The 25,395-nt window shown below is 53.2% G+C and overlaps 2 protein-coding genes across 3 annotated transcripts; one reads left to right on the top strand and one right to left on the bottom strand.

The window, feature by feature from the left end:
* Window positions 1–90: 90 nt before the first annotated feature.
* SF3B2 (splicing factor 3b subunit 2) lies at window positions 91–14,239 on the bottom strand. 2 transcript variants are annotated; one of them, XM_007128221.4, is made up of 22 exons: window positions 14,072–14,239; window positions 13,863–13,912; window positions 13,510–13,587; window positions 12,476–12,724; window positions 12,213–12,263; window positions 10,966–11,083; window positions 9,998–10,098; window positions 9,540–9,636; window positions 9,283–9,374; window positions 8,684–8,899; window positions 8,393–8,530; window positions 7,990–8,070; window positions 7,554–7,781; window positions 6,363–6,512; window positions 5,641–5,730; window positions 5,420–5,527; window positions 4,328–4,435; window positions 3,875–4,017; window positions 3,682–3,783; window positions 955–1,054; window positions 665–850; window positions 91–325 (listed from the first exon to the last, which is right to left on the bottom strand). In XM_007128221.4, exons 1-22 carry the CDS (start codon window positions 14,202–14,204, stop codon window positions 254–256), a joined length of 2,691 nt encoding a protein of 896 aa, XP_007128283.1. In that variant the 5' UTR covers window positions 14,205–14,239; the 3' UTR covers window positions 91–253. The 2 variants fall into 2 exon arrangements, with proteins under 2 accessions (XP_007128283.1, XP_007128284.1); XM_007128222.4 differs by having other exon boundaries at window positions 13,863–13,909.
* A 3,037-nt stretch (window positions 14,240–17,276) lies between these two features.
* On the top strand, window positions 17,277–25,184 carry GAL3ST3 (galactose-3-O-sulfotransferase 3). The gene is made up of 3 exons (XM_024133106.1): window positions 17,277–17,475; window positions 20,910–21,143; window positions 23,468–25,184. Exons 2-3 carry the CDS (start codon window positions 21,022–21,024, stop codon window positions 24,627–24,629), a joined length of 1,284 nt encoding a protein of 427 aa, XP_023988874.1. The 5' UTR covers window positions 17,277–17,475; window positions 20,910–21,021; the 3' UTR covers window positions 24,630–25,184.
* Window positions 25,185–25,395: the final 211 nt, after the last annotated feature.

Raw genomic sequence — 25,395 nt, 5'->3', positions numbered from 1 at the left:
TCAGGTTGTAGAAAATGGCTGTTTCCGTTCTTTTGCAGGAGGGGACTAAAACAGGACGAAGGAGGATCAGGAGTGTTACATATTCATCTCTTTCCTTGGGAAACAGCTTTATTTACAAAATAGGTCTAAAAGAAGAACATGAAATAACAAGCCCCTGGGAAAAGCAGGAGAGCTGGCTCTTGGGGACCCATATGTGAAGAAGCCCAGGTGTCCAGGCAAAGGGCCGAAAGGAAGGCCAGGTGTGTGAGGGGACCTAAAATTTGAACTCCTTGTATTTCTTGCTGCCCCCACGGCTGTCCTGGGGCTGAGCTTTCCGTTTCTTTTGCTGTAGGAGAGAAAGAAACAGGTTACAGCAGGTTAAACAACTGGCTAATCCCCAAAACAAAGGGTGGGCAGCCTGACAGAGCCACATACGTCTGTGGAAAAAGTACTGAAACTGGAATTCTCAGACTTGGATGAGTTCCCTCCCCTCCCTGTGCCTGTTTCATCATCCTTAAAGAGGGCAGCCCACTGGAGGATTCCTAAGGTTCCCAACCCCAAGGAAGCTCAGGGCAGCAGGCACTGCGTCCTCCCTCCCTCTCACCACTAGAGGACACCAGCCCACTGAGAAAGGCGGCCCTGGTCCCTGGCTCTCACAAAGGCAGGCTCCTGTGTGAGCGCCTACCTTCTGCTTGGCAGCATGCTCAGCCACCATGTCACTGAAGTCTTCTTTCTCCACTTGTGCCTGCTGCTCCCGCACATGCTCCTCATACTTCTGGGTCATGGCCATGGGATCCAGCTCCAACTCTTCGGGTGCCAGGGCCACTTCCACACCTTGCAGCTCGGGGGCCGGGCCCTTCCGGCTCATAACCTGGAAAAGGAATCAGAGCCTTGTCATCTCCAAAGGGAAGCTCAGAAGCCCTAGCTCCCGGCCCCCTTCCCAGCCCCCAAAAGCGGTATCCTCCAAGTGCTCACCGTGGACATGTCATAGATGTGGGTTGATCCCATCATGGCCCCCCCAACAGTGGCCGTTCTCTTCTCTGGCAACACGGTGAACAGCTGAGGCGTCTCACTTCTGCAAAGGACGAGGGGGTCAAGCCCAAAAAGGAAAGGATAAAAGGGTCTCCAGGAGGGACAGCAAAACGAGGAAGGGCAGCATCCCCACCGAGCTCCCCAGCGAGGTTCCAAGATACCCAGGGGAAAAATTCTGCCCAAGCTGCCTCTGCAAGTCACGGAGACCCATGGGAGGAAGAAGTGCCACCTATTTCAAGAATGCTGCTCGAAATACAACAGCAAATCTACCAATACCAACCCACACCATGACTTCATCCCCACCCCTCCCCCTGGAAGAGGTAAAAATCTATTCTCACAAAGCAGCCAGAAGGAAAAACCAAATTCACATCCTGTCACTCCTTTGCTCAAAACCCTCTGAGGCTTCTGATCATTGTTTGAATAAACCCAAACTCTTTACCATGACCTATAGGGTTCATCATCTGGTCCCGTACTTAATCCCTGCTCACTACAGTCTAGCCCCAATACCCTTCTTTCTTTTTCTTCCTCAAAACTTGAGACTTCTGCTTCTGGATAAGGAGTAATAGGGACCAGATTTACCCTCCCACCTGAAACAATCAAAAAAGGGGCAAAATATATGAAACAGTGGTTTTCAAGTCACTGGACACGAAGCAACGAAGGACAGTGATTCCTGAGAGACAGGAAACAAATGAGGTGATTCCTTCAATTGTCCATCCTACTGCACTGAGAGTTTCCAGGCTACAGAATAAACAGGGGAACTCCTGTAAGCCCAGAGGACTCTAGGAGTTGAAGGGGTGGGGTGAAGCTGAAAGTGCAGGGAGACTAAGGCGACTAGAGATCACAGGATAGAGAACTGGAGAAGAGAGAGCAGCACGGAGACTCGAGAGCTCAAGAGACCTACAGAGAATCCCCTCAAGTTCTCAGGTGAGTACTGTGTGGGAGGAGACTACCAAGGCCAGGGAAAGAACCATCCGAAAGCATTAGTGGTATCATACATGCCTGCTCTTCACACAGGACTGGGAATAGTGCCTAGTCCCACCAGCGACTGAAAAACCTCCTGATTAACAGGATATTGGATAGAGTATAGGGTCTTGTGCCTCAATAGTGAAGAGGACTGAGCACTGCTTCATTCCTGCCTAACGAACCTGAAAAGTAAGACCTGAAAGAATCAAACTGTTTCCACGTACCTTAACTGTAACCTTGAACAAAATAAAGAAGATTTATAGGACTATAAAAGTATTCTGGACCTGACAAAGTACATTTCACAAAGTCTGGCATCCAATCAAAAATTACCAGACATGCAAAGAAGCATGAAAATACAATCTTCAATGAGGAAAACAATCAATCCACTTAAATCAACCCAGAACTGGCACAGATGTTAGCATTAGCAGGCAAGTACATTAAAATGTTATTATAATTGGATTCCGTATGTTCAGAAGTCAAATAAGAGACACAGGAGATATAAAAAGACCCAAATCGCACTGCTAGAGATGAAAACTACACTGGATGGGATTAATGTCAGATTAGAAATAGTGGAAAAAATATTAGCAAACTTGAAGACATAGGAATAGAAAACTTCTAAAATGAAATAAAAAGAGAAATGAGAAATTTTTTAAATGAACAGAGCATCGGTGAGCTGTAGGTCAACTTCAAGAAATCTAATAGATGTATAATTGGAGTTCCCAAAGGAGAGGAGAAAGAGAAGGGAACAGGAAAAGATATTTGGAGAAATAATGGCCAGAATTTTTCCAAAATTAATAAAAACTATAAAGGCACAGATTCCAGATGCTTAACAAACCCCAAGTAAAGAAACACAAAGGTGGGACTTCCCTGGCAGTCCAGTGGTTAGGACTTGCCACTTTCACTGCTTTCACTCCTGGCTTTCACCAGGTTGGGAAACTAAGATCCTGAATGCCATACAGCATGGCCAGAAAAAGAAGAAAAAAAAAATCCACCAAACCATTTTAGAAAAAGAAAGAAATACGAAGAAAACTACACTAACATGCTGCACTACACTGCATGTCATAATCTGTTCAAAACAGTGATAAAAAGAAAATCTTAAAAGCAGCCAGAGAAAAATGGCACAAATGCACAGAGGAACAAAGGAAGGACGATGACAGATTTCCTGTCAGAAATGATGCAAGAAAGAAGACACTGGATCAACATCTTTAAAGTAATGAAAGAAAAAAACAGTCAACCTAGAATCTTGTATCTTTCAAAAAGGAAGGCTACTACATGGTTATTATTTTTGTTTAAATGGTCAATTATTTTTTAGAGAGATTTAAATAATAAGAATTGTCTATTATCATTTCCAGTGTTCTTTCACTTGCTCTTACAGTTCTTTCTGCCCCAGCTCTCAGCCCAAATACCTCTTCCTCCGTAAGCCTTCCCATAGGCCTCCCCACCACCCAAATCCCTCTACATCCTATTACTGTTTCCTTTGCTACACGTCTTATCCACATCTGAAATTATCTTGTTCTCTGATCACTTGTTTACCTCTCCTGACTTTTTCACTGCAGACGTCGCAGTGCCTAGAGCAGTGCCTGGCACAGAGCTAGTGTTCAATAATTGTTTAAAAAGAAAAAGGCGGGGTGGGGGGGGAGACAAAAGTCAGCCAGTCCACCTAGAGGCTGAAAATCCTCCCCTCTCAGCCCTCCCTGGTTCCCTCACCCATCCATCGCCTCCTCAATCTTCTTCTTCCTCAGTTCAATGAGCTCAGGGGTCTCCATTCCAGCTGGCACTGACGAGAACCCTCCAGGAGTGATGAGGCCACTGTGAAGAGAGGAACAAGCTCTGGAGTAAAGACAAGGCCCCCAAAGACAGACATACTACTTCAGAGAGGCAGACTCTCTGCTTCCCCCACCTGTCTGCAGGGGTAATGAAGCCCGTCTCATCTGGCTTATCTTCATCACTTTCTTCCTCTTCCTCTTCTTCTGAAGACTCTTCATCAGATGGCTCCAGCTCCCCCCAAGGGGTCCGATCAATCTCTTCTTCCTCAGTCTTGGTCTGAAAGACATCACTCATTCATTCAACAAATGTTTACTATATACCTATTATGTGTCAAGCAGTTGTAAACAGAGGGATATGAGAGTAAACAAACAGACAATAATCCCTACCCACAGAGAGCTCATATGCTAGTGGGGAGCTTGCATTACATCTCAGGAAAACATATGCCCCTTTTTCAGACTTTGAAACTTTAGAACTCACAGCTCTGAAACTTCAGAACACACAGCTCTCTGCTAATGAAGCCATAAACCAACTATCTCTGAACTTCATGACCTTAACTAAGACCAAGCTTGCCAGCCATGGCCCATACCTGAAATTCAGCAGCATTGGTTCCAAACACATCCCCATAGAGGGGTTTCCCGGTCTCATCGACTGGGGGTTTGCCCCAGCCACCAGCATGGTACCCAAAGGAACAGCTCTGAAAGACAGGAAAAGCAAGTCAGTTCCACTCCTGTGCTCCAAAAGAAACACTGAAGCCCTAAAGAAAAGTCATGCTCCAAAGTACAGAACTAACACCGGGGAACTCTGGAGATTATGATTTCAGAGAAGAATTAAATCTTATAAAGCATTACAAAGCAAAAGTAAACAACAAAAGTCTGGAGGTAACAGGATGGGGAGATGGGAGCAGAAAGCAAGCTAATAATTTTAGCCTTTGTGGCAGAGTCCATGCTATCTGAAACTGAAACATACACTTTAAAAAACATGACTCCAGGGCTTCCCTGGTGGCGCAGTGGTTGAGAGTCCGCCTGCCGATGCAGGGGACACGGGTTCGTGCCCCGGTCTGGGAAGATCCCACATGCCGCGGAGCAGCTGGGCCCGTGAGCCATGGCCACTGAGCCTGTGCGTCCAGAGCCTGTGCTCCGCAAAGGGAGAGGCCACAACAGTGAGAGGCCCGCGTACCGCAAAAACAAAAAAAACAAAACAAAACATGACTCCAACTTCTTACTGATTTTTCCTAACTTTGGTAAGCTTTTAGAATCTATTAAGGGACCGAAATTTTTATCTAAAGTTTAACAATTACTCCTTTTTCACTTTAATAAATCTTTCCTTAAAAAATTTTTAAAAATAAAAATAAGTTCAATGCCATTCCTGAGATAAAATTATATCTGTCTATCTCTCTGATAATATCAGAGAGATTATCTGGAAACACATTCGCCAGATATTAAATTTGGTTATTTCTGAGTGGTGAAATGTGGGTGATGTGTTTTCATCTTTGTACCTGTCAATTCTGATTGACCGCTTTATGACAAGCATCTCAGGTTTTGTTTAAAACAAAAACCATTACTCCTTTTAAAAAAAAAAAAAAAAAAGGACACATGGTAGAATGAGAAAAGGGAAAAGAAAATCATACTCCAGTTAAAAAGTAGAGCCAGCTAAGAATGAAAGAAAGGACAGTGCTCACCTCAGGGATAGGCGAGTTCAGCCCAGGGATTTTCAGGTTGGGGTACGACGGGGGTGGTCCATATCGCTGCATGGCAATCAGCCACGGGGGAGGGACCTTGTGGGCATTCTGCAGGAAAAAGAGGACAGGATACCGTCTGCCCAACCCTATCCCTTTGTCTCTTCTCCTGCCCCAATTCCCAACCCCTTCTCTGCTTTCCCAGTCAGATAACTGGCACTCACTGGTCCTACTGGCATCCCCAAGGAAATCCTCAGCTCATCAGACAGATCTCCTGGCTTCTTCTCCTTCAGTCGTGTCTCAAACTCCTTCCCCTGAGGAAAAAGCCAAGCATGCTGTATTGTGGACACCAGACACATGCTGGGAGGTCAATTGCAAGAGGACATGAGAACAAAGACGAGATGTCCCAGTCCACATCAGACACAAAGTCCCACTGAGGGCTGCCCAGTTCCCACTCTGATTCTCATCACTTCTTTCCCTGGCTGGAGTAGGGAAAGGAATAAAGGCCAGGAAGGAGGGAGAAAGGGAAGACTCCCAGTGCAGTCACTAACCCACTATGAGAACGTGGCCAAATCTAAGGACAGGCTTTCTCATCTGCTAAATGAGGACGTTCGAGAAGATGATCTCCAAGGTCCTTCCACTTCAAAAATTGCATGGTATCATGGTGATTATTTCAAGCATCAGAAAAAAAATACTTTTCTCCTACCCTCAATCCTAAACGTTTCGTAAAAGCATCTGCCCTTGGCCCCTCTGTTCCTAAACCACCCACAATAAACAATGATCACCTCAAAGACATAGTCTGCATCTCTCAGAAAACCACCTCATTCCAAACTCTAAGGATGGGGCGGGGGGGGCATACCCACTTCCAGCTTCCAAACCCCTTTTGACCCAGAGTTACACAGCCATGACCAAAGGCCCAGCCTTGCCTCCCCACCCCCTCCAGGACCTCGTAGTACAGGTCCCCGTGGATGGTCAGCTTTGGCTTGGTCTGCCACTTGAAGAAGGCGTCATGCAGTTTCTGGTAGTCAATGTCGATCTTCCCCATCTTGGGCCGAACCTTCTCGCGCATTTTTGACTTCATGGTTTTCTGTTCTTCCTGTGGAGCATGGCAGAAGACACACCATAAAAGGTATTCACCAAGTTCAACTCTTGGTAGGTCTAAATCCCCACTCCCAAAAGAGACAGAGGGAAACCTCTTGGCTCATTCCGAAAGTCACCAAAATCCTTCCTGCTCAAGCCCCTCAAAATTACATGATCCACACTGAACAAAATAGATGTAACATATGAAATCAGCCTCAGCTATCTAGGTCATTTTTTTTTTTTTTTTTTTTTTTTGCCGTACGCGGGCCTCTCACTGTCGTGGCCTCTCCCTTTGCGGAGCACAGGCTCCGGACGCGCAGGCTCAGCGGCCACGGCTCACGGGCCCAGCCGCTCCGCGGCACGTGGGATCTTCCCGGACCGGGGCATGAACCCGTGTCCCCTGCATCGGCAGGCGGACTCTCAACCACTGCGCCACCAGGGAAGCCCTAGGTCAAATACTTTTTAAGCCATCTGATCAAGAGGCTGAGCTCATCGGAGCTCTGCAGAGAGCTAGGCGACTAGAATCTAACTGGGAGGCAGTTTTCACCATGCGCTTTGGTACCTCCTGAATTTCTGCACTACACGCAACTACTACCTAATGAGAGTATTTAATTAAAAATTTTAAATTCAAGAAGTTACACAACCACCATACATTTCTAGCCACAAGTGCATCAGGTTCACACAGGGGGCAGAGAACTACAGACACAGCAACCTGCAGAGGGAGGAGTCACCGTGTGCAAATCAGAGAGCTGGCACAGTGCAGGCAGGGGGACAAGGAGACAAAGGGGCAAACCGAACCGCACAGAACCGGAAGTCTCAGCGGGGGCAAGAGAGCAAGCTCTGAGCATACAGGTGAGGTCTGCCTTTCGTGAGATGTCCTTCCCCTCCTGCCCTCCCCGCCACGTGTGACATGCAGTGCTGACTTCTAAACTGAAGAATAAATAATCAGACAATTAATGTGTAGGTGGGTTTTGGGAGCCGGCTGCAATTTTGAAGCCGGTTGCTGCTAAGGACGTGGATCCCCCAGGGCAGATCTGAACCCCAGCCAGGCCCTCACCTTCTCCTGCAGGGCCTCCCGCATCTCCTGGATGCCTGTGCGTTTGATGAAGTCGGGTAGCTCGAAGGGGGGCTTCTCAATGCCTCGTTTGCCCTGCAGGTACTTGCGCTTAAAACACCAGTGGCGAGGCACGGGCACAGAATTCCGAGTGGCCTTGAGGTGAACCAAGAGCTTGGGGTCCTGCGCGGTCACGTCATGCATCTCCACCACGTCGGGCCGAGCCACAAGCTGGAAAACACAGCAGCATCCCTCTGGAAAGCCTGAACTTCTCAGATCTAAAGCTTGCTTGCTTGCTCTTCCTCAAAGGGCCCGTCCCGGGCCTCCTTCAAAGCCCTCCTTCCCCACCCCGATAGCAAACCCCCTGTGAGGTTCCGGGAGCTCCTCGTGTGCTCTCCCAGCTGGGCTCCAGGGCCTGATGGAGCGTCTCAGCTCTCACCTGCTTGAGTTCAGCCACAGTGAAGCGATTCATTCGGCGCAGCTTCTTCTTGGACAGCTTGGGGGCTTCTGGCTTCTTTTCCTAGAACAGGACATTTTTTCTTTTTTTTTTCGGCCTCGCTGCACGGCTCGCGGGATCTTAGTTCTCCAACCTGGGATCGAACCCGTGCCCCCTGCAGTGGAAGTGTGGAGTCCTAACCACTGGACCACCAGGGAGGTCCCAGAACAATCATCTCTTGTGAGCAGGATTCTTAGGTGTGAATCAGACCGCCCAGCTTACCCTGAAACTAAAGCCACCAAAGGACTTCTCCCCTGCAAGAGTTCACCACGGTCCCTCGCTGGATGCATCTCAGCTACCCGTCCCCAGAGTCCCTGTTTCCCCAGCAGGAGAGCGTGGGCCTCACCTGTTCGTCATCACTGCTGTCATCATCGCTGTCCTTGTGCTCCTCCTCAAAGCCCTTCTTCTTGGGGGCCGCAGAGTTCTCCAGTTTGTCAAGTTTCTCCGGCTCCTTCTCCTTCTCCTTCTTCACGTCATCAGTGAGCTGAGGAGGCAGACAGCATGGAAACCCCGGCCCTGGGCCCCTCCCCGGTTCCTGCACCTGGCACTGAAGAGATGCCCTCCCCACCCCGTCCTGCCCCATCCCTGCCCCTACTCTGCTCAGCTCTGCCCCTTCCGAGCGCGCTCCTCCTTGTACCTTGAAAGCCTCAAAAATCCTCTTGAAGAAGATGAAGTTGGGCTCATAGATTTCAGGCTCTTCGGTCACGTACTCAATTTCCACATCCGCCGCTGGGGAGTCAGAGCCACGGGAGCGGCTTGACTCTTTGTCTCGGTCCCCAGAGCTCTCAGATGATGCCCCCCGCACCCGCTGGGGCTTTTTTTTCTTCTTTCGGTTCCGACGCTTCCGGTTTTTCTGCCAAAACGTGGAAAACCAACTGGGTCAGGGAATCCAAGCACCATGCTTGCCTCCCAACGCCTTAATCTCACCCAATTTCCCCAAGTGACTGAGAAAAGAGGCCTTGAAGTCAGACCACAAAGTTCTACCCCTCTCAAGCTGTGTGCCTCTGAGTACATTACTGCATCTCTCAGAACCTCAGTGATTTCGGCTCTAAAATGGAGGCATGTATCACACTCAGAGCTCAAAGGATTTAAGCAACTGAATAAAAAATACCTGCGAGATGCTTTGGACAAAGAACCGGCACGAGGCAGCAGCTACTGCTTATTGAACACTTCGGAGTTATTTTAGTGCCCAAACCCTCTCTCCGACATCCCTTCCAGATCCAGCTCCATCCATACCTCTTTTTTAGATACGGACACTGTGTCCTCCTCAGTCTCTGACGCCGAGTGGCCCAGGGACGAGCGAGTATCTGTCTCCATTTCCTCTTCCTCTGTAAGGAAGGAAGGAGGCCATCAGTCTCTTCATGGTAACCCCTCTTTACCAAGAGCCAGTTTCTCTCTCAAATCCTCCTCGGGCAAGGGAGGCGGGAAGCAAACTTGGCTTCAGCTCTGCAGGTTCTGTCCCTGCAGCCCTTGGGACACGGTGACACACTCACCCTGCTGAGAGTTCATCTCCTCCTGGCGGCTCTCCTTTAGCTGCAGGATCTTTTCCAAAGCCTGGGGGATCTTGGGGCCCACAGAGGGGTCATCCATCTGCCAGAGACAACCGAGGCAGAGGGGGTGACCACAGTGCCCTTTTTCCTCCGACTCCTACCTCTTGTACTCGAAAGCCTGCTGGCCAGGTGTTGGGAACAGCAAACAGGGGACAACACCAACTGAATTCAACCATCCCTCAGCATCCCTCAAAGTGAAGCCCAGAACCCTACCCCAGAAACGTCTCCCAGACCCTACTTCCTGCCCTACCTAAGTATGTTTTAAGTAAATATGGCTCCCCCCACCCAACCCCACCCCCAGAAGTTCTCCCATCTTATCCGGAATCCTTCTCAAAAAATCCAGAAACAGTCCCCTTCTAAAACACACTCTCCTGTCCCTAGGAGGAAATCAGCAATCTCACCTCTCTGTTCTCATCTCCAGGAGGTGGTGGGGGACCACGAGGCCGAGGAACAGGGGCCCCCATAGGCAGGACAGTGGGAGTGGGACCCACTGGAGCAGCCACTGAGAGGAGAAAAAACAAAATCTCAAGTCAGAAAAGACAAATCACACATTTAAAAAATTACCTTCCTTGGCGTTTCCCTGGCAGCTCAGTGGTCGGGAATCTGCCTGCCAATGCAGGGGACATGGGTTCGAGCCCTGGTCCAGGAAGATCCCACATGCCACGGGGAGAAAAAACAAAATCTCAAGTCAGAAAAGACAAATCACACATTTAAAAAATTACCTTCCTTGGCGTTTCCCTGGCAGCTCAGTGGTCGGGAATCTGCCTGCCAATGCAGGGGACATGGGTTCGAGCCCTGGTCCAGGAAGATCCCACATGCCACGGAGCAAGGAAGCCTGTGTGCCACAACTACTGAGCCTGTGCTCTAGAGCCCGCGAACCACAACTACTGAGCCCACGTGCCACAACTACTGAGCCCACATGCCTAGAGCCCATGCTCCAAAACAAAGAGAAGCCAACGCAATGAGAAGCCTGTGCACCGCAAAGAAGAGTAGCCCCCGCTCGCCGCAACTAGAGAAAAGCCCTTGCACGGCAATGAAGGCCCAATGCAGCCAAAAATAAAATAAGTAACTAAATTTTTTTTAAAAGAATGATTTGAAAACAAAATTAAAAAATAAAAATCACCTTCCTTGCTTCCAAGTCAGGGTAATGGTTACCCTTGGGAGAGGGGGTGGCTAGAAGGGTGCAGGGCTTCTAGGGTGCTGGTAGTTTTGGTTCTTGGTCCAAGTGCTAGTTGTATGGATGTATTCGGTTTGTGAAAATTCACTGAACTGTACGCTTACAACATGTGCACTTCTTTACGTGATATATACTTAAGTTAAAAATTGTCATCATCTTCCTTGCCCTTCCCTTCCATTTCCACGGCCTTACCTCGAGGACCCAGAGGAGTGCGAACACCAATTTGGCCCATGTCTTGCGGGGGCCGAGGGACTGGCGTGCCCATCTTGGCAATCTCCTGCTGCCGTTCCTGCTCCAGTAACACAGCTGCCTACGAGAGGGAAGTAGGAGCTGGAGACACCGCTTTGGAAACCCACTGGGCAGGCAGCCCCTGGCAAACGCAGCCTTTCAGCCAGGTCACTGGCCCAAGGAGAACTGATTAATCAGGTACCACCCGTGCTCTGACATCCTCGCCACACCCACACTGCCAGGCTGTTGATCCAAGTGAAGGAGCCCTCTCACCACAAAAGAAAACCCCTGGAAATAACACCAGTAAAAACCCTGGGAAACTTCTGGTTCCTAACAGAGAATTTCATGTTTAATAAACACTGCCTTCTGTTTTTTAACAAGATTTTTCTTCCCCAAGAGATTAAGTTATTTCTAAGGAACAGTGAATTCTTTTCTTGTACCTACCCCTCAAGACCTAGCACAATCTGGGCAAAGACAGTACTCTGTAAATATTTCCGTATTTGTTGCTGTTAATGCTTATTTTCTCATACTCCTGAGTAACCTCTGGGGTAACAACTGATATAATGCACCTCTGTGGCTGAATGTCTTACGTATCATTCCCTAACTCAGAACCATCACGTTTAAACTAAATCTGATACAAATGACTAAATTAGCCCAGAGTTCTCTCCAATGTACCTAAAATGGTATCATGTAAGACTAGTAGGGGTCAGGAAACCTTTCCTGTAATGGACCAGTCAGTAAATATTTTAGCCTTTTCAGACTGCCTGTACAGACTCTGTTGTGTATTCTCCGTTTGTTTTTTGTTGTTGTTGTTTTTAACGATCCTTCAAAAGTACAAAAACCATTCTTACATCACAGGCCACACAAAAATAGGCTGTACTCCACAGTTTACCAACCCTTGGGCTACATGAAAGAGAGAATTATTTGGGAGATACTGGAACTTAGATGAGGATGAGGTAACCTCCATGGAAAACTTTTTTTTTTTTTTTTTTTGTGGCCATACCATGCGGCTTGCAGGATCTTAGTTCCCTCACCAGGGATCGAACCCAGGCCCCCAGCAGTGGAAGCGCAGAGTCCTAACCACTGGACCGCCAGGGAATTCCCTCCATGGAAAACTTGAATGGTACTTCTCATTTTAGACACTAAGCACTAGAAGTGACAGACAACGGATTGGACCCTGAGGTCAAAGGTTAGGATGAGGGAGGCATTACCCGCTTCTGCTGCTCCAAAAGTTCATGTTCCTTCAGTGAATGATCTCCCTGCTTAAAAAAGAAAACAAGCTCATACCAGCACCAATACCCCACAGGCCAGTCTGCCACAACTCTGCTTCCTGGCATCCTCTTCCAGGCTAGGGCCCAAGTCTTTGGTTCAGACCTTCCCAGAAGCCTTGGCCCCAGGATCCGGCTCTCTCTGAGGCTCCACTCCCCTTCTGGGACCCTGATGGAACCCAGGCTCAGGCTGCCACCTGCCCTACCTGCTTGGCACGCTCCTCCTGCTGCATCAGCAACGCCGCCTGTTGCTGCGCCAGCTTTAGCCGCTCTTCCTCTGACAGCGCCACAGGCTCGCCCACCCGGAGAGGAGGAGGGGGCCCCAGGTTTGGTGGGCGGGGTCCAACTGCCATAGGAAAGCCAAGGCCAAGGCCGGGTGGGGGTGGTGGGGGTGGTGGAGGAGGTTGCAGAGGAGGGAGTCCCATGGGCGGGGGTGGCATGGGAATCCCAGAGAGCTGTGGGGAAAATAAGACCGTTAACTAGGCAGCATTTATCTAACTGCAGACATTTTCTGGGGAACTGCTATAAGCCAGGTGCTGGGATGTGAAGTCAAATGACGCATAATTCTTGCACTCAGGAAGAGAACGCTCTACAGCAATATCAAGGATATCAAGAATACTCTATAGCAGTGTTAACTCTGGGGCACCAACTAATGGAAGCTATCAACTCGCTCTCCAGAAAAATATCATGAACACAGACTTTGCATACAATTTCAGGAGATTCAGGGACACCTCAAAAGGCCATCTAAGAACTTCTCATCCCACACATAGAAGTCCCTGGACCCCAAGCCAGAGCCACTGCTCTAAAGAAAGAGAGTCAAATCCTGGATCAGAAAAGACATGGAAGTTGAGAGGAGCTGGAGCCAGTGTGCCCCCGAGGACTCACTAAATATAGAGAGTATGAAATCAAATCAGGAAGTAAGCCCTAGTTTCTCACTGAATAACATGGCAACTGTGTGCTCGGAGGGCGGAGAAGAGGGTGATTACGTTCCACTGGGGGAGGAGTAAATCAGGCTTCCGGATATTTAAGCTGAATCTTAAATGACATGTAGAATTTGGAGGAGCTGACACTGAGAAAAGAGGCAAGGATCAGGACCAAGGGAGAAGTGAAGAGTTCCCAATTCTGTCATCACAGTACCTCCCTGCCCAATCGGCTTGTTGCATCCCTCCCGTACATTCCATGTGAGAGGATGGGTACTGTGAGTAGAAACGGATCTTATCAAGCAGGACAACCTCCTTACCTGCGCAGACATAGGAGGGGGAGCAGCTTTGTCCCCATCTTCACCTCTCAGAACGGGCCGATTCAGGACGATGCCAGTCTGAGAAAGAGAAGGACTCTGAGTCAGCCCAAAAGGAGCTCTTCCACTGAACAACATTCGCTCTGTTAAACAAAATTTACCCAGCGCCTGTCTGCCAGAGCTCGGACTGGGCTCTCAGGAGGACCGATATATCTGAACAGGCAAGAAGAGGCAAAAAGAGCAAGACCCCACTTGCTGTACCGAGATACGTTAAGAACGAAGACCGAGTTGTGAGGGATCATTAATGCCTCCTCGAAAAGCTCGGCCTACCCTGATGTCCCGCCACCAACACTTACCTGGCGGGTGTAGGTCTGCAGCCGCTCCACCAGCTCCTCCCGACTCCCTGCTGGGCAAAGCACAGGATCAATGGGGTAGGTCAGGCGGAGCAGGCCCAAGTCAGGCCCCCGCGGCCAGCCTCCACCCCCGCCCCCGAGTCTCCGGGGTAACCAGCTCCGCTTCCCCGCAGGCCTGCACTTTCCCGCTCTTGACCTCCCGTGCTCCTCACCCTGGATCGGAGCTCCGATCTCTGCTAATTTGGCCTGAAGCTCCTGGGCAGCCCAGGCACCATAGTGCCCAGGGGGCGGCGGCGGCGGCAGCTGCAACTCTCCTTTAGGGGGTTCGGGATGCTCGGCCGCCATCTTAGCCGCAGGAAGGCGCGCGACCAACCCGGAAGCTCGGGCCAGCCTCCCAGCCCACTTCCCGGAACTTCCGGCAGCGCTCGAGGGTTGTTAGGCCTTTCCGATTAGGGCCCACCCCCTGCCGTTCTCCAATGGTCCTAAGAGGCCTGGTCGCGAAGCCTTCTGGGAGTTGTAGTGCGCAGGTCACGGTCTCTGCGGGTCAAAAGCCGGGAGGGGAGGGCGGTGGCCGGCCACGGCACCGGGAACACTGGGGGCCGGAGCCGGGGCGGGACTGCGGGGAAAGATGGACCTGCCCGGAGGGCGTGCTTTCTGCGTCTCACCGGCCGCAGCACTGACCTCCCGCCTTCCGGCCCGACTCCCTGGTTGGGCGTGAGAGGCCCGGACGCTTACGTTCCGGGGGGACTCGTTCCCCCGGCGGCCGCGCGCTGTGGGCGCCAAGCGGGAGGTTGCAGCCGATGCCTGTGATAAAACAGTGTCTGATTGTCTGCCCGCCCACCCCCGGCCCAGGCATGGATGAATGGGCTGAAAGGGGATCGGAGCCGGGAGCGAAGTGGGCCCTCCCGGCTGAGCTCCAGCTGCCGACCTGGGGGAAGGGCCACACTAAAGCCCCTTTTTCCACCTTCCTGGCCGGCTCAAATGTCATCTCCTCTAAGCTGTCTCCCGCCTTTCCTGCCCTGGAGTGCCCATAACACGTCGAAACCTCCACCATTTGTTTTGAATTCTTTCTTGCCCTTTCTCCGCACTTCCAACCCCAAGACAGGAGTTTTTACCGGCTCGCAGTACCTGGCGTTAAGGAGGCGTTCAATAAATGATTACTGAAAAAAAAAAAAAAAAAAAAAAAAAGCAAATGTAACAGTCTTTCTGGCCTCAGGATTTGGGTCTTTTTTAGTCTTGAAAATAACTCAGGGGATTCCCTGGCTGTCCAGTGGATAGGACTCAGTGCTTCCACTGCGGGGCCGGTGTTCCATCCCTGGTCAGGGAACTAAGACCCCACAGGTCTCCCGGCACAGCCAACAAAAATAAAGAAAGAAAATAAACTCAGGACCCTTTCTTCCCTCATCCCCACCAGCCTACCACTGCAGCTGACCCTGTCTGCTGCTCCCCTACCCCACCAGCGGCCTGTGCCCCTGAGGGAGGGATGGGCGGGTGCCCCCTGCTTGCCCACCTTCTACTTCTCCCTGTCCTGACCAGTCAATTCAGTTAACCTTCCCCCCTCTGCCACTAGCTGTGAGGTCCCTCTCCCATTCTAGCTCTGCTCTCTCACTGACACCCAGGCTCCCGTCTTGTGTGAGTGTGTGTGTGTGTGTTGGGTGAGAGAGCTGGGAACCTCAGAATGGTCTCCTTTCCCCCTGACACCCACATCTTTCATATCTTCTCTCTAGCATGCTCTATTTCAGCAACCACCCCCAACAGAGGAGTAGCTGGGAGCAGGGAAAAAAGAATGGGATGTCAGGTCCAGGGGAGGTGAGATTTAGCAGAGACAAAGAAAAGGACTGGACCAGGAAGGTTGCTCACATCCTAACCCAGGCTAGGAAATTCTCTTTGCTCCCACCCAAACCTGGACCCTTCCCCTTTTCATCACTACCACCATCCCAGTCTCCTGACACTCCCAGAGGAGAAGCCAAACCCAGAAAGGACAGAAGAAAGAACAGCAGTGCCCTCCCCTCCAGCGTGTCAGCCCACTAAGGCAGCACCATTCCTGACCCAAAGGAAGTATCTTTCTGCTCCCTGTAACTGGAGAGCCACTGCAGGTCATGTGAGGCCAAAGGCCCCAAAGCATGTGTATGTGCTAGGGAAGAGGTTGGGGGTCTCTGAGGCAGGATAAACTAAGGGCCGATGGGTGAGGGTGCAATGTAGCCAGGGCCAGAAAAGGACAGGCCAAGTGGGGCCTCATTTTCTCCCAACAGCCCTGGGACCCAGGCAGGATATGACCCTCCTCCAGTTGTGAGGAAGGGAAGACTGAGGGGCAGAGAGACACTGATGTCCCCAAGGGGCCAAACTGGGACCCCAAGCAGTTCTCTTGCCTCTGAGAGTCCCCATTCCCTTCTCCTTAACAAGGACCCTCACATGATACCTATCTGTGTGGGTCTAGAATGGAATCCAGTCCCTTCCTTCCCATACCAGGCAAGGTCCCAGCTTTGGGTGGCTACCCCAGCTCCAGGAGCCTTGCCACACCAGGCCAAGAAGGCAGGAGAAAGCAGGGGTTCATGAGAACCACATAACTAAATGTGGGGCTGGGGCTCTTGGTGTCTGGTACGACCTTGGGAGCTGCTGCTACTCGGCTCCCAGGTGGCTGGAGCTAAGGACAAAGAAGGCAGTAGAAAATTCAGGATCCTCACACAGAGTTCACACAGAGCCTTCACATGTATCATCTCTGCAGCCTGAGAACAGCTCCCTATTGTAGAGCTGGAAGCATCCAGGTCCAGGAAGTTGCCTCTTGACTCTGGAACTTAAGTTCATCCCGGGTTGAACTTGGGTTCTCTGATTCCCAGCACACAAGTGCCTAGGCAGGGGTCCCAGGCCCACTACAGTTCTGGCCAAGAGTGAGTGGATCTGGACTCCCGGTGCAGAGTAGGAGTGGGTCAGCGGCAGGGGCTGGAAAGGAAAGGGTCCCTAGGGGTGTGAGGACAGAGGGACCAGACCGCGGCTGGAGGGTATGTCTCTGCTGGAGGTGGAAAGAGGAGAAGGGGGTGGGGGGAAACCATGTAGGTACTTGTACATGTACCTGTGTCTCTAACTCTCCCAGGGCCTACCCCGCCCAAGGGTGACCAGTGGGGCCCAGGAATGCCCAGCAAAGCCGGAGTATCCAGATACCGTCCAGGCCTCAGTTTCCCCTTCTGTAAAGTGAGGGCAAGCAGCTGGCCACCTTGGTGTCCAGACTCTGCAAGGCTGCCCAGGGAAGATGCCCGCATGCGAAGACGCCACTGGGAGAGTGTTCTCGGGGAGCCTGCGAGTCAGGGCTGCCCCCTCCCCTTCCCACTCCTCTTCTCCTCCCCACTCCTCTTCCCCTCCCCCTCCCCTGCTCGCCGGCCCCCGCCCCCGCCCCGCCTCCGCCTCCGGTGTGCGATGGGGGGCGGGAGGCTGGCAGAGCCAAGAGCAGCGGAGCTGAGCCGACGCTGCCACCTGATCCCATCCAGGCGCGGAGAGGCGAGCGACCAGCACTCTGCTCGCAGGGCCCCCAGCGCCCTCGGACCCTCAGCGGATTTCGCAGCCAGGGTTGGGAGGTAGCGGCGACCACCCTCAACCCGGGTCAAAGCAGAGCTCGCTCAGCGTGAGTACTGCAGCGGGACGGCCTGGGGCTGGAGGCGCGGGGGTGGACCGGACCAGGATGGGGGATGCCGGCTGGGCGGGAGGGTGTCGTGGGGGCCAGTCCCCGAAGAGCATGAGGAGGCGGGCTCTTGGCCCCCTGCAAAGCAGGAGAGGACGGGGCTGAGAGAGCGAATCTGGCCTATCCCTTCTGGGGACCAGATCCCAGTGACCGATCCCTGGGGGAGGCTGGGATGCAATTGAGGGAATGTGGGCTGGGAGGGTGGGCAGTAGTGATGGAGAGAGGAGGATGAAGGGAATTCAGAGGCGGCAGGGATGACGTGGGGGTGGATGACAGGGAGAGGGGACTGGGGGTGGGGGCTGACCTGGCGCAGGCCGGGCGGGGGCGGGGGGGGGTGGGGGGAAGAAAGGAAGGAAAAGGGGAAGGTTGAAAAATATTTGATCTCCTGGGCCACTAATTTGCAGCCCGCTCAGCCCTTGGCCCTCTCCTCTTTAGTGCACTGGGCAGTTGCCCTACACAGTGGGCTGTGCCATCCTCAGGTAAGGATAGAGTCTCCAGGTCATCCGACGGTCAGATGTGGGTGGTCCAGGCCAGGGTGCCCCCCCCTCCCGCTCCTCCAAAGGCACCGATATCAGCCCTAGAGCTTACAGGGAGAGAGCAAAGGGCTTATGTGGGAGTGGGTGGGCATCCAGGCCGCTTTTCAAAGCTTTGGCTAGCTAAACCAATTCTTCTTTGGTTCCCTGGAGAAAGGAAAGCAATTTGCAAAACCAGGCAGCAGCCTGAGGTTGATTGTTCTGACTAAAATGAGCACTGATTTTTTCTGATGAGGCTGGGCACCCTGACTAGTCTCGGACGAGTGAGGGAAACTCTGTCTCCACGGAGAAGGCACAGGGGACGCCAGGGAGTAGCCTGAAACACGTGAGGGGCACGAGCCAGGGCTGTTGCTCTAAATTCTGGCCCCGGCAGACTGCCGCCCACCCCACACCGCCCCGGAGGTTACAAAGAGAAGCCCAGCCCCAGGTGGCCCCCTTCCTGGGTGCCAGTGACCTGACTCCATCTCCAGAATAGGCATCGCGGAGTGAACTTGCCAAGGCAAGGGAGGGGAGGCCTCCTCCAGTGTCCGAGCAGCACCCTCTCTCGGGACCTGGAATGTTCAGCCTGGCCGAGTGCCCACCCAGGGGAGACAGGGTTACTGCTTTGAAATACCTGAAGGTCTGTCATGGAGAAAAAACGGTTCGTGTGCTGTAAGCAGGGCAGCACTAGCAACCATGAGAGTGGAAGGTGGAAGGGGACAAGGAGAGGAGGGCGCCACCAGCGGCAGGCTGATCCCAGCTGTCCCAGAAAGAACTTTTGAACAGCCAAGGCCGCTCAGGAACGGACCGGGCTGCATCTGAAGGCCGTGAGCATCCAGTCATTGACCGGGAACACGCAGAAGCTGGTGCCCACCTTGGAGGGCTGGTGTCCAGGGACTTCTTGTGGTGATGATACCCTGTACCCAGTGGGCCTCAGACTGGGGTCTGGCTGGCTGCCCAGGGCTAAGCCATGGAGGGGAGTGGGATGGAGGGGGCTACCAAGCACCCCATCACCCTTCTCTATATGGCCTGGTTGAAGCGTCTCCCAGGGAAAGCCCCACTGCAGCTCTCTCCAGGCTTGACCTCTCCTTGGCTGACCCCGAGTCCACTGAAACACAGGGTGGTTTCAGTGAGTTGAGCAAAGATGGGAATAGGCTGGCCCTCCACTTGGCCCCTTTGGAAAACTCCTGCCTGGTCCCCAAGTCCTCTAGGCAGGGTGGGTGACAGGGAAAGAAGGTGTGCATCCTGAGAGGGCCTCGGCTCCGACTCCCTCCTGCCGGCAGCCTCGCGTGGGCAGGGCCAGCCCTCCTCTGCCCCAGCCATCCTTGAAGACAGAGGGACTTTAGCTTGGTTGCCCTCTGTGGCTGGACCTTTCGTACCCCTTGGCTCCGGGAGGATTAAGGCTACCTGCAGGGGTGGAGGAAACCAGGTGATGGGAACTGGAGAGAAGGGAAAGGCGTAACCAGTACACCTCTCCACCCAAACAGGTTTAAATGTAATCCAGGATTAATTGGGGGAAGGGGGGGCTAAAGGAGAAGGATTGGAAGCCAAGTGCAGGGGCCTAGGGGAAGGTCATGGTCAAAAGAGTTTTAACATTACCTCAACCCTCCTGGGACTGAGGTGTCCTAGTTCCACACACATGCACATGCCCATGCCCATGCGGTTCCGGGCTCCCCCTCCCCTTTGGAGAGGGGTGCGTGTGAGGATGAAGCCAAGCCTGAACCTGGAGACTGAGGCTGCTGAGACAGAGAGCCCACCCTAACTGGGGGGCAGGCATTGCTACTGAAGCTGACTTTCCCCTGGAGCCAAGACATTCACGTGGGGACGGGTGACTGGCCAGAAACCAGGCCCTTCTCCTGCCTCTCACTGCTGCCGCTCAGCTGGGATAGAGGCCCACCTCTCCTGGAGAGTCTCAGCAGGGCAAGCTCTGTATTCCCCTCCCCCCTCCCTTGGCCAGGCACCTCTCACTGCAATCGTCTGATGAGGTGGCCAGGGTTTCAGGTGTCTGGGGATGGAATCCAGATAGGGTTCCAGGATTTCAAGTCCTCCTTTCTTTCCCTCGTGGATTTATTGGTCTTGGGCCCTCGGGGCTCAGAAGCATGCAGAATTGCCAGAGTCCAGGGCAGGGATGGGGAAATCAGTTCTCTGTAGGAGCACCACACATACTGTCTGAGGGCATGGACTTTGGAGGCAGAAGGAACAGATCGGAATCCAGATCCTGCTAATACCAGCTGCATGACCACGGACAAGTGACATCATCTCTTAGAGCCTCAGTTTCCTTGTCTGTGAAATGGGAATGCCTATGTTAGGCTTGCGGCGAGGATTAAATGGGATTAAGTGTGTGGTAGTATAATACGTAGAGAAAGCCTCTTCCTCATGTCAGAGACTCAAGAAGGTGAAGACCTGGTCAGTGTTTCTGAGGAGCTCACTGTCTGGGGAGTCAAGACCAACCGTTGGCTGAAGCAGTGAGGCAAGGAGTCCTAGAGGAGAGGAAACCCCGAATTGAGACTTCTGTGCCCCGAGCCAAGTGCTGGTGCTAAGGCACGTCTACTGGGGAGACAGACACAAATGGCCATGAGACAAAGACAATTAGGGGCAGGCGGAAAAGCAGAGACAGGGCTCAAGGAAGGGAGTGGCTACAGCCTGAAGGGCTGGCCAGACCCCAGAGCGTGTAATTCCACCCAAGACTAAGTTATCTGGAGCAGTGTGGAGATAGGGTCATGGTAACAGGAGGTAGGAATCTGATCTTCCCTGGCCTCTCTGCTCACCCCACCCTTTGCAGCTCTCCTTTGCAGCAGTCCTGTTGGGGCTCGGAGCCCATCTCCTCTGCCTGCTACAAACCTGTTTGCCTCCTTCTCCTGCCAGGCCTCACAGGAACACTGGCCCTGCTACCAGAGCCCCAGGAGCCCCCATGAGTGCCGGCGAAGGGAGTCCTGGATAGTGAGGCCCTGGCTGGTCCAGGGGTGGGTACCCCATCATGCCACCCATCCTCCAGCGCCTGCAGCAGGCCACCAAGATGAGCCGCAGGAAAATCCTGCTGCTGGTGCTAGGATGCAGCACCTTAAGCCTCCTCATCCACCAGGGGGCGCAGCTCAGCTGGTAAGGGGGCGGGGCCTCGGTGAGGGGGCGGGGCCTGGGAGTTGGGGTTCCTCTAGAAGTCAGCTGCCTGGTTAGCGTTAGCGGACGGGAGCTCTCGTTCTCGTTCCTTAAAGCTGCCAGAAGAGTCCATCTTCTGATGGGCTTTGCTCCTTCCCTCTGTTCTGAAAGCGCTTTCCATACATTCTCTTTAGATTCACACAACCTCCCTGGGCAGGGACTTCATTGAAAGGGTTGAGTGAGTAATGTGGGATTCTATTCCAGCTCGAGCCTTCCCTCGGCATCTCCTTCTGAGTGCCTCCCTGTCGGAAGGCAGAGATGCTGAATAATATTCTCCGAAGTGAGAAGGAACTTTAAGACCAAAAAATGAAGTGGGCGACTTCATAAACTGCAACTATGAAGTTTATTGTGGGTAACTTACATACAGGCAGGAAGGAAGGAACGATTGGACGGTCGATCCAGAGGCATTCGCCGTGGCACCAAAATGGGTACAGGGGGATTTAAAGGGGCCAGAGCTAAAAACAGAATCTGTTAGGGAGAAGCACATCTGCGTGGATGGGAAGGACGGGGTTCCTCCCTGCCCCGAGGGGGTGGGTCTCCTGGCCATTAACTATCTGCATCAGCAAAAGGCACTCTTGCAGTTCGCACATGGGATGAAGGCAAGTGTAAAGGCTGGCAGGGAACTTATCGGGCTTGGACGCACCCCTTGTGCATAGGCTAAAGCTCAGTTTCGCAGTAAGGGGAGGGGGTAGCACTGTGGCCCTACGATGCAGCTGCCAAGATGGAGACAATGTGCTTCAGCCACACATTCCCAGAGAACTGCAAACCACTTCTCACTACTGTTGTGCTGGCCAAGCCTCCTCACTTCTCTGAGCCCATTTGCTCATCTATAAAATGGGAATGATGCATGTGTGACCCAGCCAGTCACCCTGATAACAGGATACCATGTGATGACGAGTAGCAACCCTGACCCTGCTCCTGGCTCACTGTGTGAACCCAGTGAATCCCTGCACCCCCTTAGGGCCTCAATTTCCCCATTTGCTACATGGTCTGCCCATGAGAACAGTGTGAATGGGCCCCGTCCCTCTTGCCAGATGACTTGCTGGTCTTCAGGAGCATCCATGTAGACGTTATCCTGAACCCAAACCAGCCACTGATAGGGAAGTCTCAATGGTATTCTCAAAGCTGCTTAGAGTTGTCCTTGTTACATGACGCTTAGGATGGCAGAAAAGAAACAGGAGAGTGACTCAAAGTCTGAAGGGAACTCACAGGTCACCTGTAATCCTGAAGGCCCTTGTTTCAGGAATGAGGAAACAGAAATGAAAGCTTCATGAAGGCTAGGATTATGTTTTTTATACTATCATATTTCTGAGCCTAGAACGGTGCCTGGCACATAGTAGATGCTTAAAAAAAATACTAGTTGAATAAATGAATGAGGTTCCAGAGGACTTAATAGAATCACATAACAACAGATTGCTTCAAAGCCCATGCCACTCACCTACAATGTGAGGAGCCAGTGGAAAGAAGACAGAGAGCAAGAGGATTTGGTGACTTAATCTGAGTTGCCAGACTTATAGAACTGATTTTTCTCCTTCTGTTCCTCAGTTTGTACATCTGTGAAGTGGAATTCCTCAAGGATCTCCAAGGGCCTTTGTCCTTGTATTATCTTTTATGTGTAACGAAGTTACCTCAAAACTTAGCAGCTGAAAACATCAAACATTTATTATCTCACTCCTATGGGTCAGGAACCCAGGTGTGCCCTAGCTGCATACCTCTGGCTCAAGGTCTTTCACGGAGTTGCAATCAAGTTGGCTGCTGGGGATGCAGTCTCATCTGAAGCCTTGATTGGAAGGGCTCCACTTATAAGCCCATTCAAGTGGTTGGTGGGGGAGCCTTCAGCTCTTCAAGCAGGCTGATGGTCTGAGGGCCTGGTTCCCTGGGGACTGTTCCCACCTGGCACCTCCTCGTCCCCTGCATGAGCTGCCCTAGAGAGAGTGAAAGATACCAAGACAGAAAACATAATCTTTTTATAATGTAATCTCACAAGTGACATCCCACTATTTCTGCCCTGTTCCAATCCCTAAGAGGCATCAATAAGTCCCACTCATATTCAAGAGAAGGGAAATACACAAGAGCGTGAGTGAATGCAAGGAGGTCAGCAGGGATCACTGGGGGTCATCTTAGAGGCTGCCTACCATACGCCTCTACTGTTCCGTGGGTAAAGCCCAGGATGGGCCCTGGCCCATCCCCACCACACTTGGGGACAGGCAGGGTCAAGCCGCACCCTTCTCACGCCCTCCTCCCCGCACACCCCCTGGACCCTGCAGGTACCCCAAGCTGTTCCCTCTGAGCTGCCCGCCTCTGCAGGACTCTCCGCCGCGCCCCAAGCACATGACCGTAGCCTTTCTGAAGACGCACAAGACTGCGGGCACGACAGTGCAGAACATCCTGTTCCGCTTCGCCGAGCGCCACAATCTGACCGTGGCCCTGCCGCACCCGAGCTGCGAGCACCAGTTCTGCTACCCGCGCAACTTCTCGGCGCACTTCGTGCACCCGGCCACGCGGCCGCCGCACGTGCTGGCCAGCCACCTGCGCTTCGACCGCGCGGAGCTGCAGCGCCTCATGCCCCCGGGCACCGTCTACGTCACCATCCTGCGCGAGCCGGCCGCCATGTTCGAGTCGCTCTTCAGCTACTACAACCAGTACTGCCCCGCCTTCCGGCGCGTGCCCAACGCGTCGCTCGAGGCCTTCCTGAGCGCGCCCGAGGCCTACTACCGCGCGGGCGAGCACTTCGCCATGTTCGCGCACAACACGCTGGCCTACGACCTGGGCGGCGACAACGAGCGCAGCCCGCGCGACGACGCCGCCTACCTGGCGGGCCTCATCCGCCAGGTGGAGGAGGTCTTCTCGCTCGTCATGATCGCCGAGTACTTCGACGAGTCGCTCGTGCTGTTGCGGCGCCTGCTGGCCTGGGACCTGGACGACGTGCTCTACGCCAGGCTCAACGCGCGCGCCGCCAGCTCGCGCCTCGCCGCCATCCCCGCGGCTCTCGCGCGGGCCGCGCGCGCCTGGAACGCGCTCGACGCCGGCCTCTACGACCACTTCAACGCCACCTTCTGGCGCCGCGTGGCGCTCGCCGGCCGCGCCTGCGTGGAGCGCGAGGCGCGCGAGTTGCGCGAGGCCCGAGAGCGCCTGCTGCGGCGCTGCTTTGGTGACGAACCTGTGCTGCGGCCTGCGGCGCAGATTCGCACCAAGCAGCTGCAGCCCTGGCAGCCCAGCCGCAAGGTGGACATCATGGGCTACGACCTGCCCGGCGGCCGTGCCGGCCCGGCCACCGAGGCCTGCCTCAAGCTGGCCATGCCCGAGGTGCAGTACTCGAGCTACCTGCTGCGCAAGCAGAAGCGCCGAGGTGGCGTGCGCCCCCGGCCCGAACCGGTCCTGGACAATCCCCCTCCTCGGCCCATCCGGGCGCTGCCCCGGGGCCACTGAGCTCCGGATGGGAGTCTGGACCCTGCCCTGCCCACCAGGATCTTGCCTAGGGCTGCCTCCAGGTCCCACCCCATCTGGGCCCTTTCTCCCGAGAGGGGCTGCAGCAGTACTTGGGGGCGCATCTCCCTGTCTGAGCCCACCTCCCGAGGGGGAGCTGAACCCCGCCTTCGGGGAGGGTGCTGATAGGCCCGATCGAGCCCCGGGCCACCCTCTCCTCCGTCCTAACTGGTTGGTGGCTTTGCCAAGAGGTCTGAGACCCGTGCAGAACCGCCCACCCTGCCTTTTTATGGGGATTGAGGACTCCCACCTGTCTTCCCCAAGTGGATGAGCCCATGCCACAGAAAAGGGCTGAGCCCTGGGGAAGGCTGCGCTGCCTGTCAGCTTCCCCGGCTCTTGCTCTTCCTGCCAGGGGTCAGAGGCCCCCCACACTGTCTGTATTCCAGGTTCCACCCTTCCCGCAGACCTAAGCTGCTCCCAGACCCCCAGAACCCAGAGTTCTTGGGTTGAGCCTTTTGTTTGGTTTTCCTTGTTTTTAATAAAATATTTTAAAATGTACAGATTGTATGTCACTCATTAAAAGCCAGATTCCCCACGTTTGAGGATGAGGCAGATGCCCAAGAATAGGTGTGGCTGTTACCATGAGGATGGGGGCCCAGTGAAACCGAGCAGGACCCTGTGGGGCTCCTGGCACAGAGGCCTTTCCCTGTCCCCCGTTTCTTGTTTGTAGGGGATGCAGACTCCCGCCTCCATGACCTTCCCTGAGTTC

The sequence above is a fragment of the Physeter macrocephalus genome, unplaced genomic scaffold (assembly GCF_002837175.3).
Source record: "Physeter macrocephalus isolate SW-GA unplaced genomic scaffold, ASM283717v5 random_87, whole genome shotgun sequence".
NCBI lineage: Eukaryota > Metazoa > Chordata > Mammalia > Artiodactyla > Physeteridae > Physeter > Physeter macrocephalus.
Note: the sequence above shows the minus strand (reverse complement) of the source record. Positions and strands in the feature narration are given on the sequence as shown.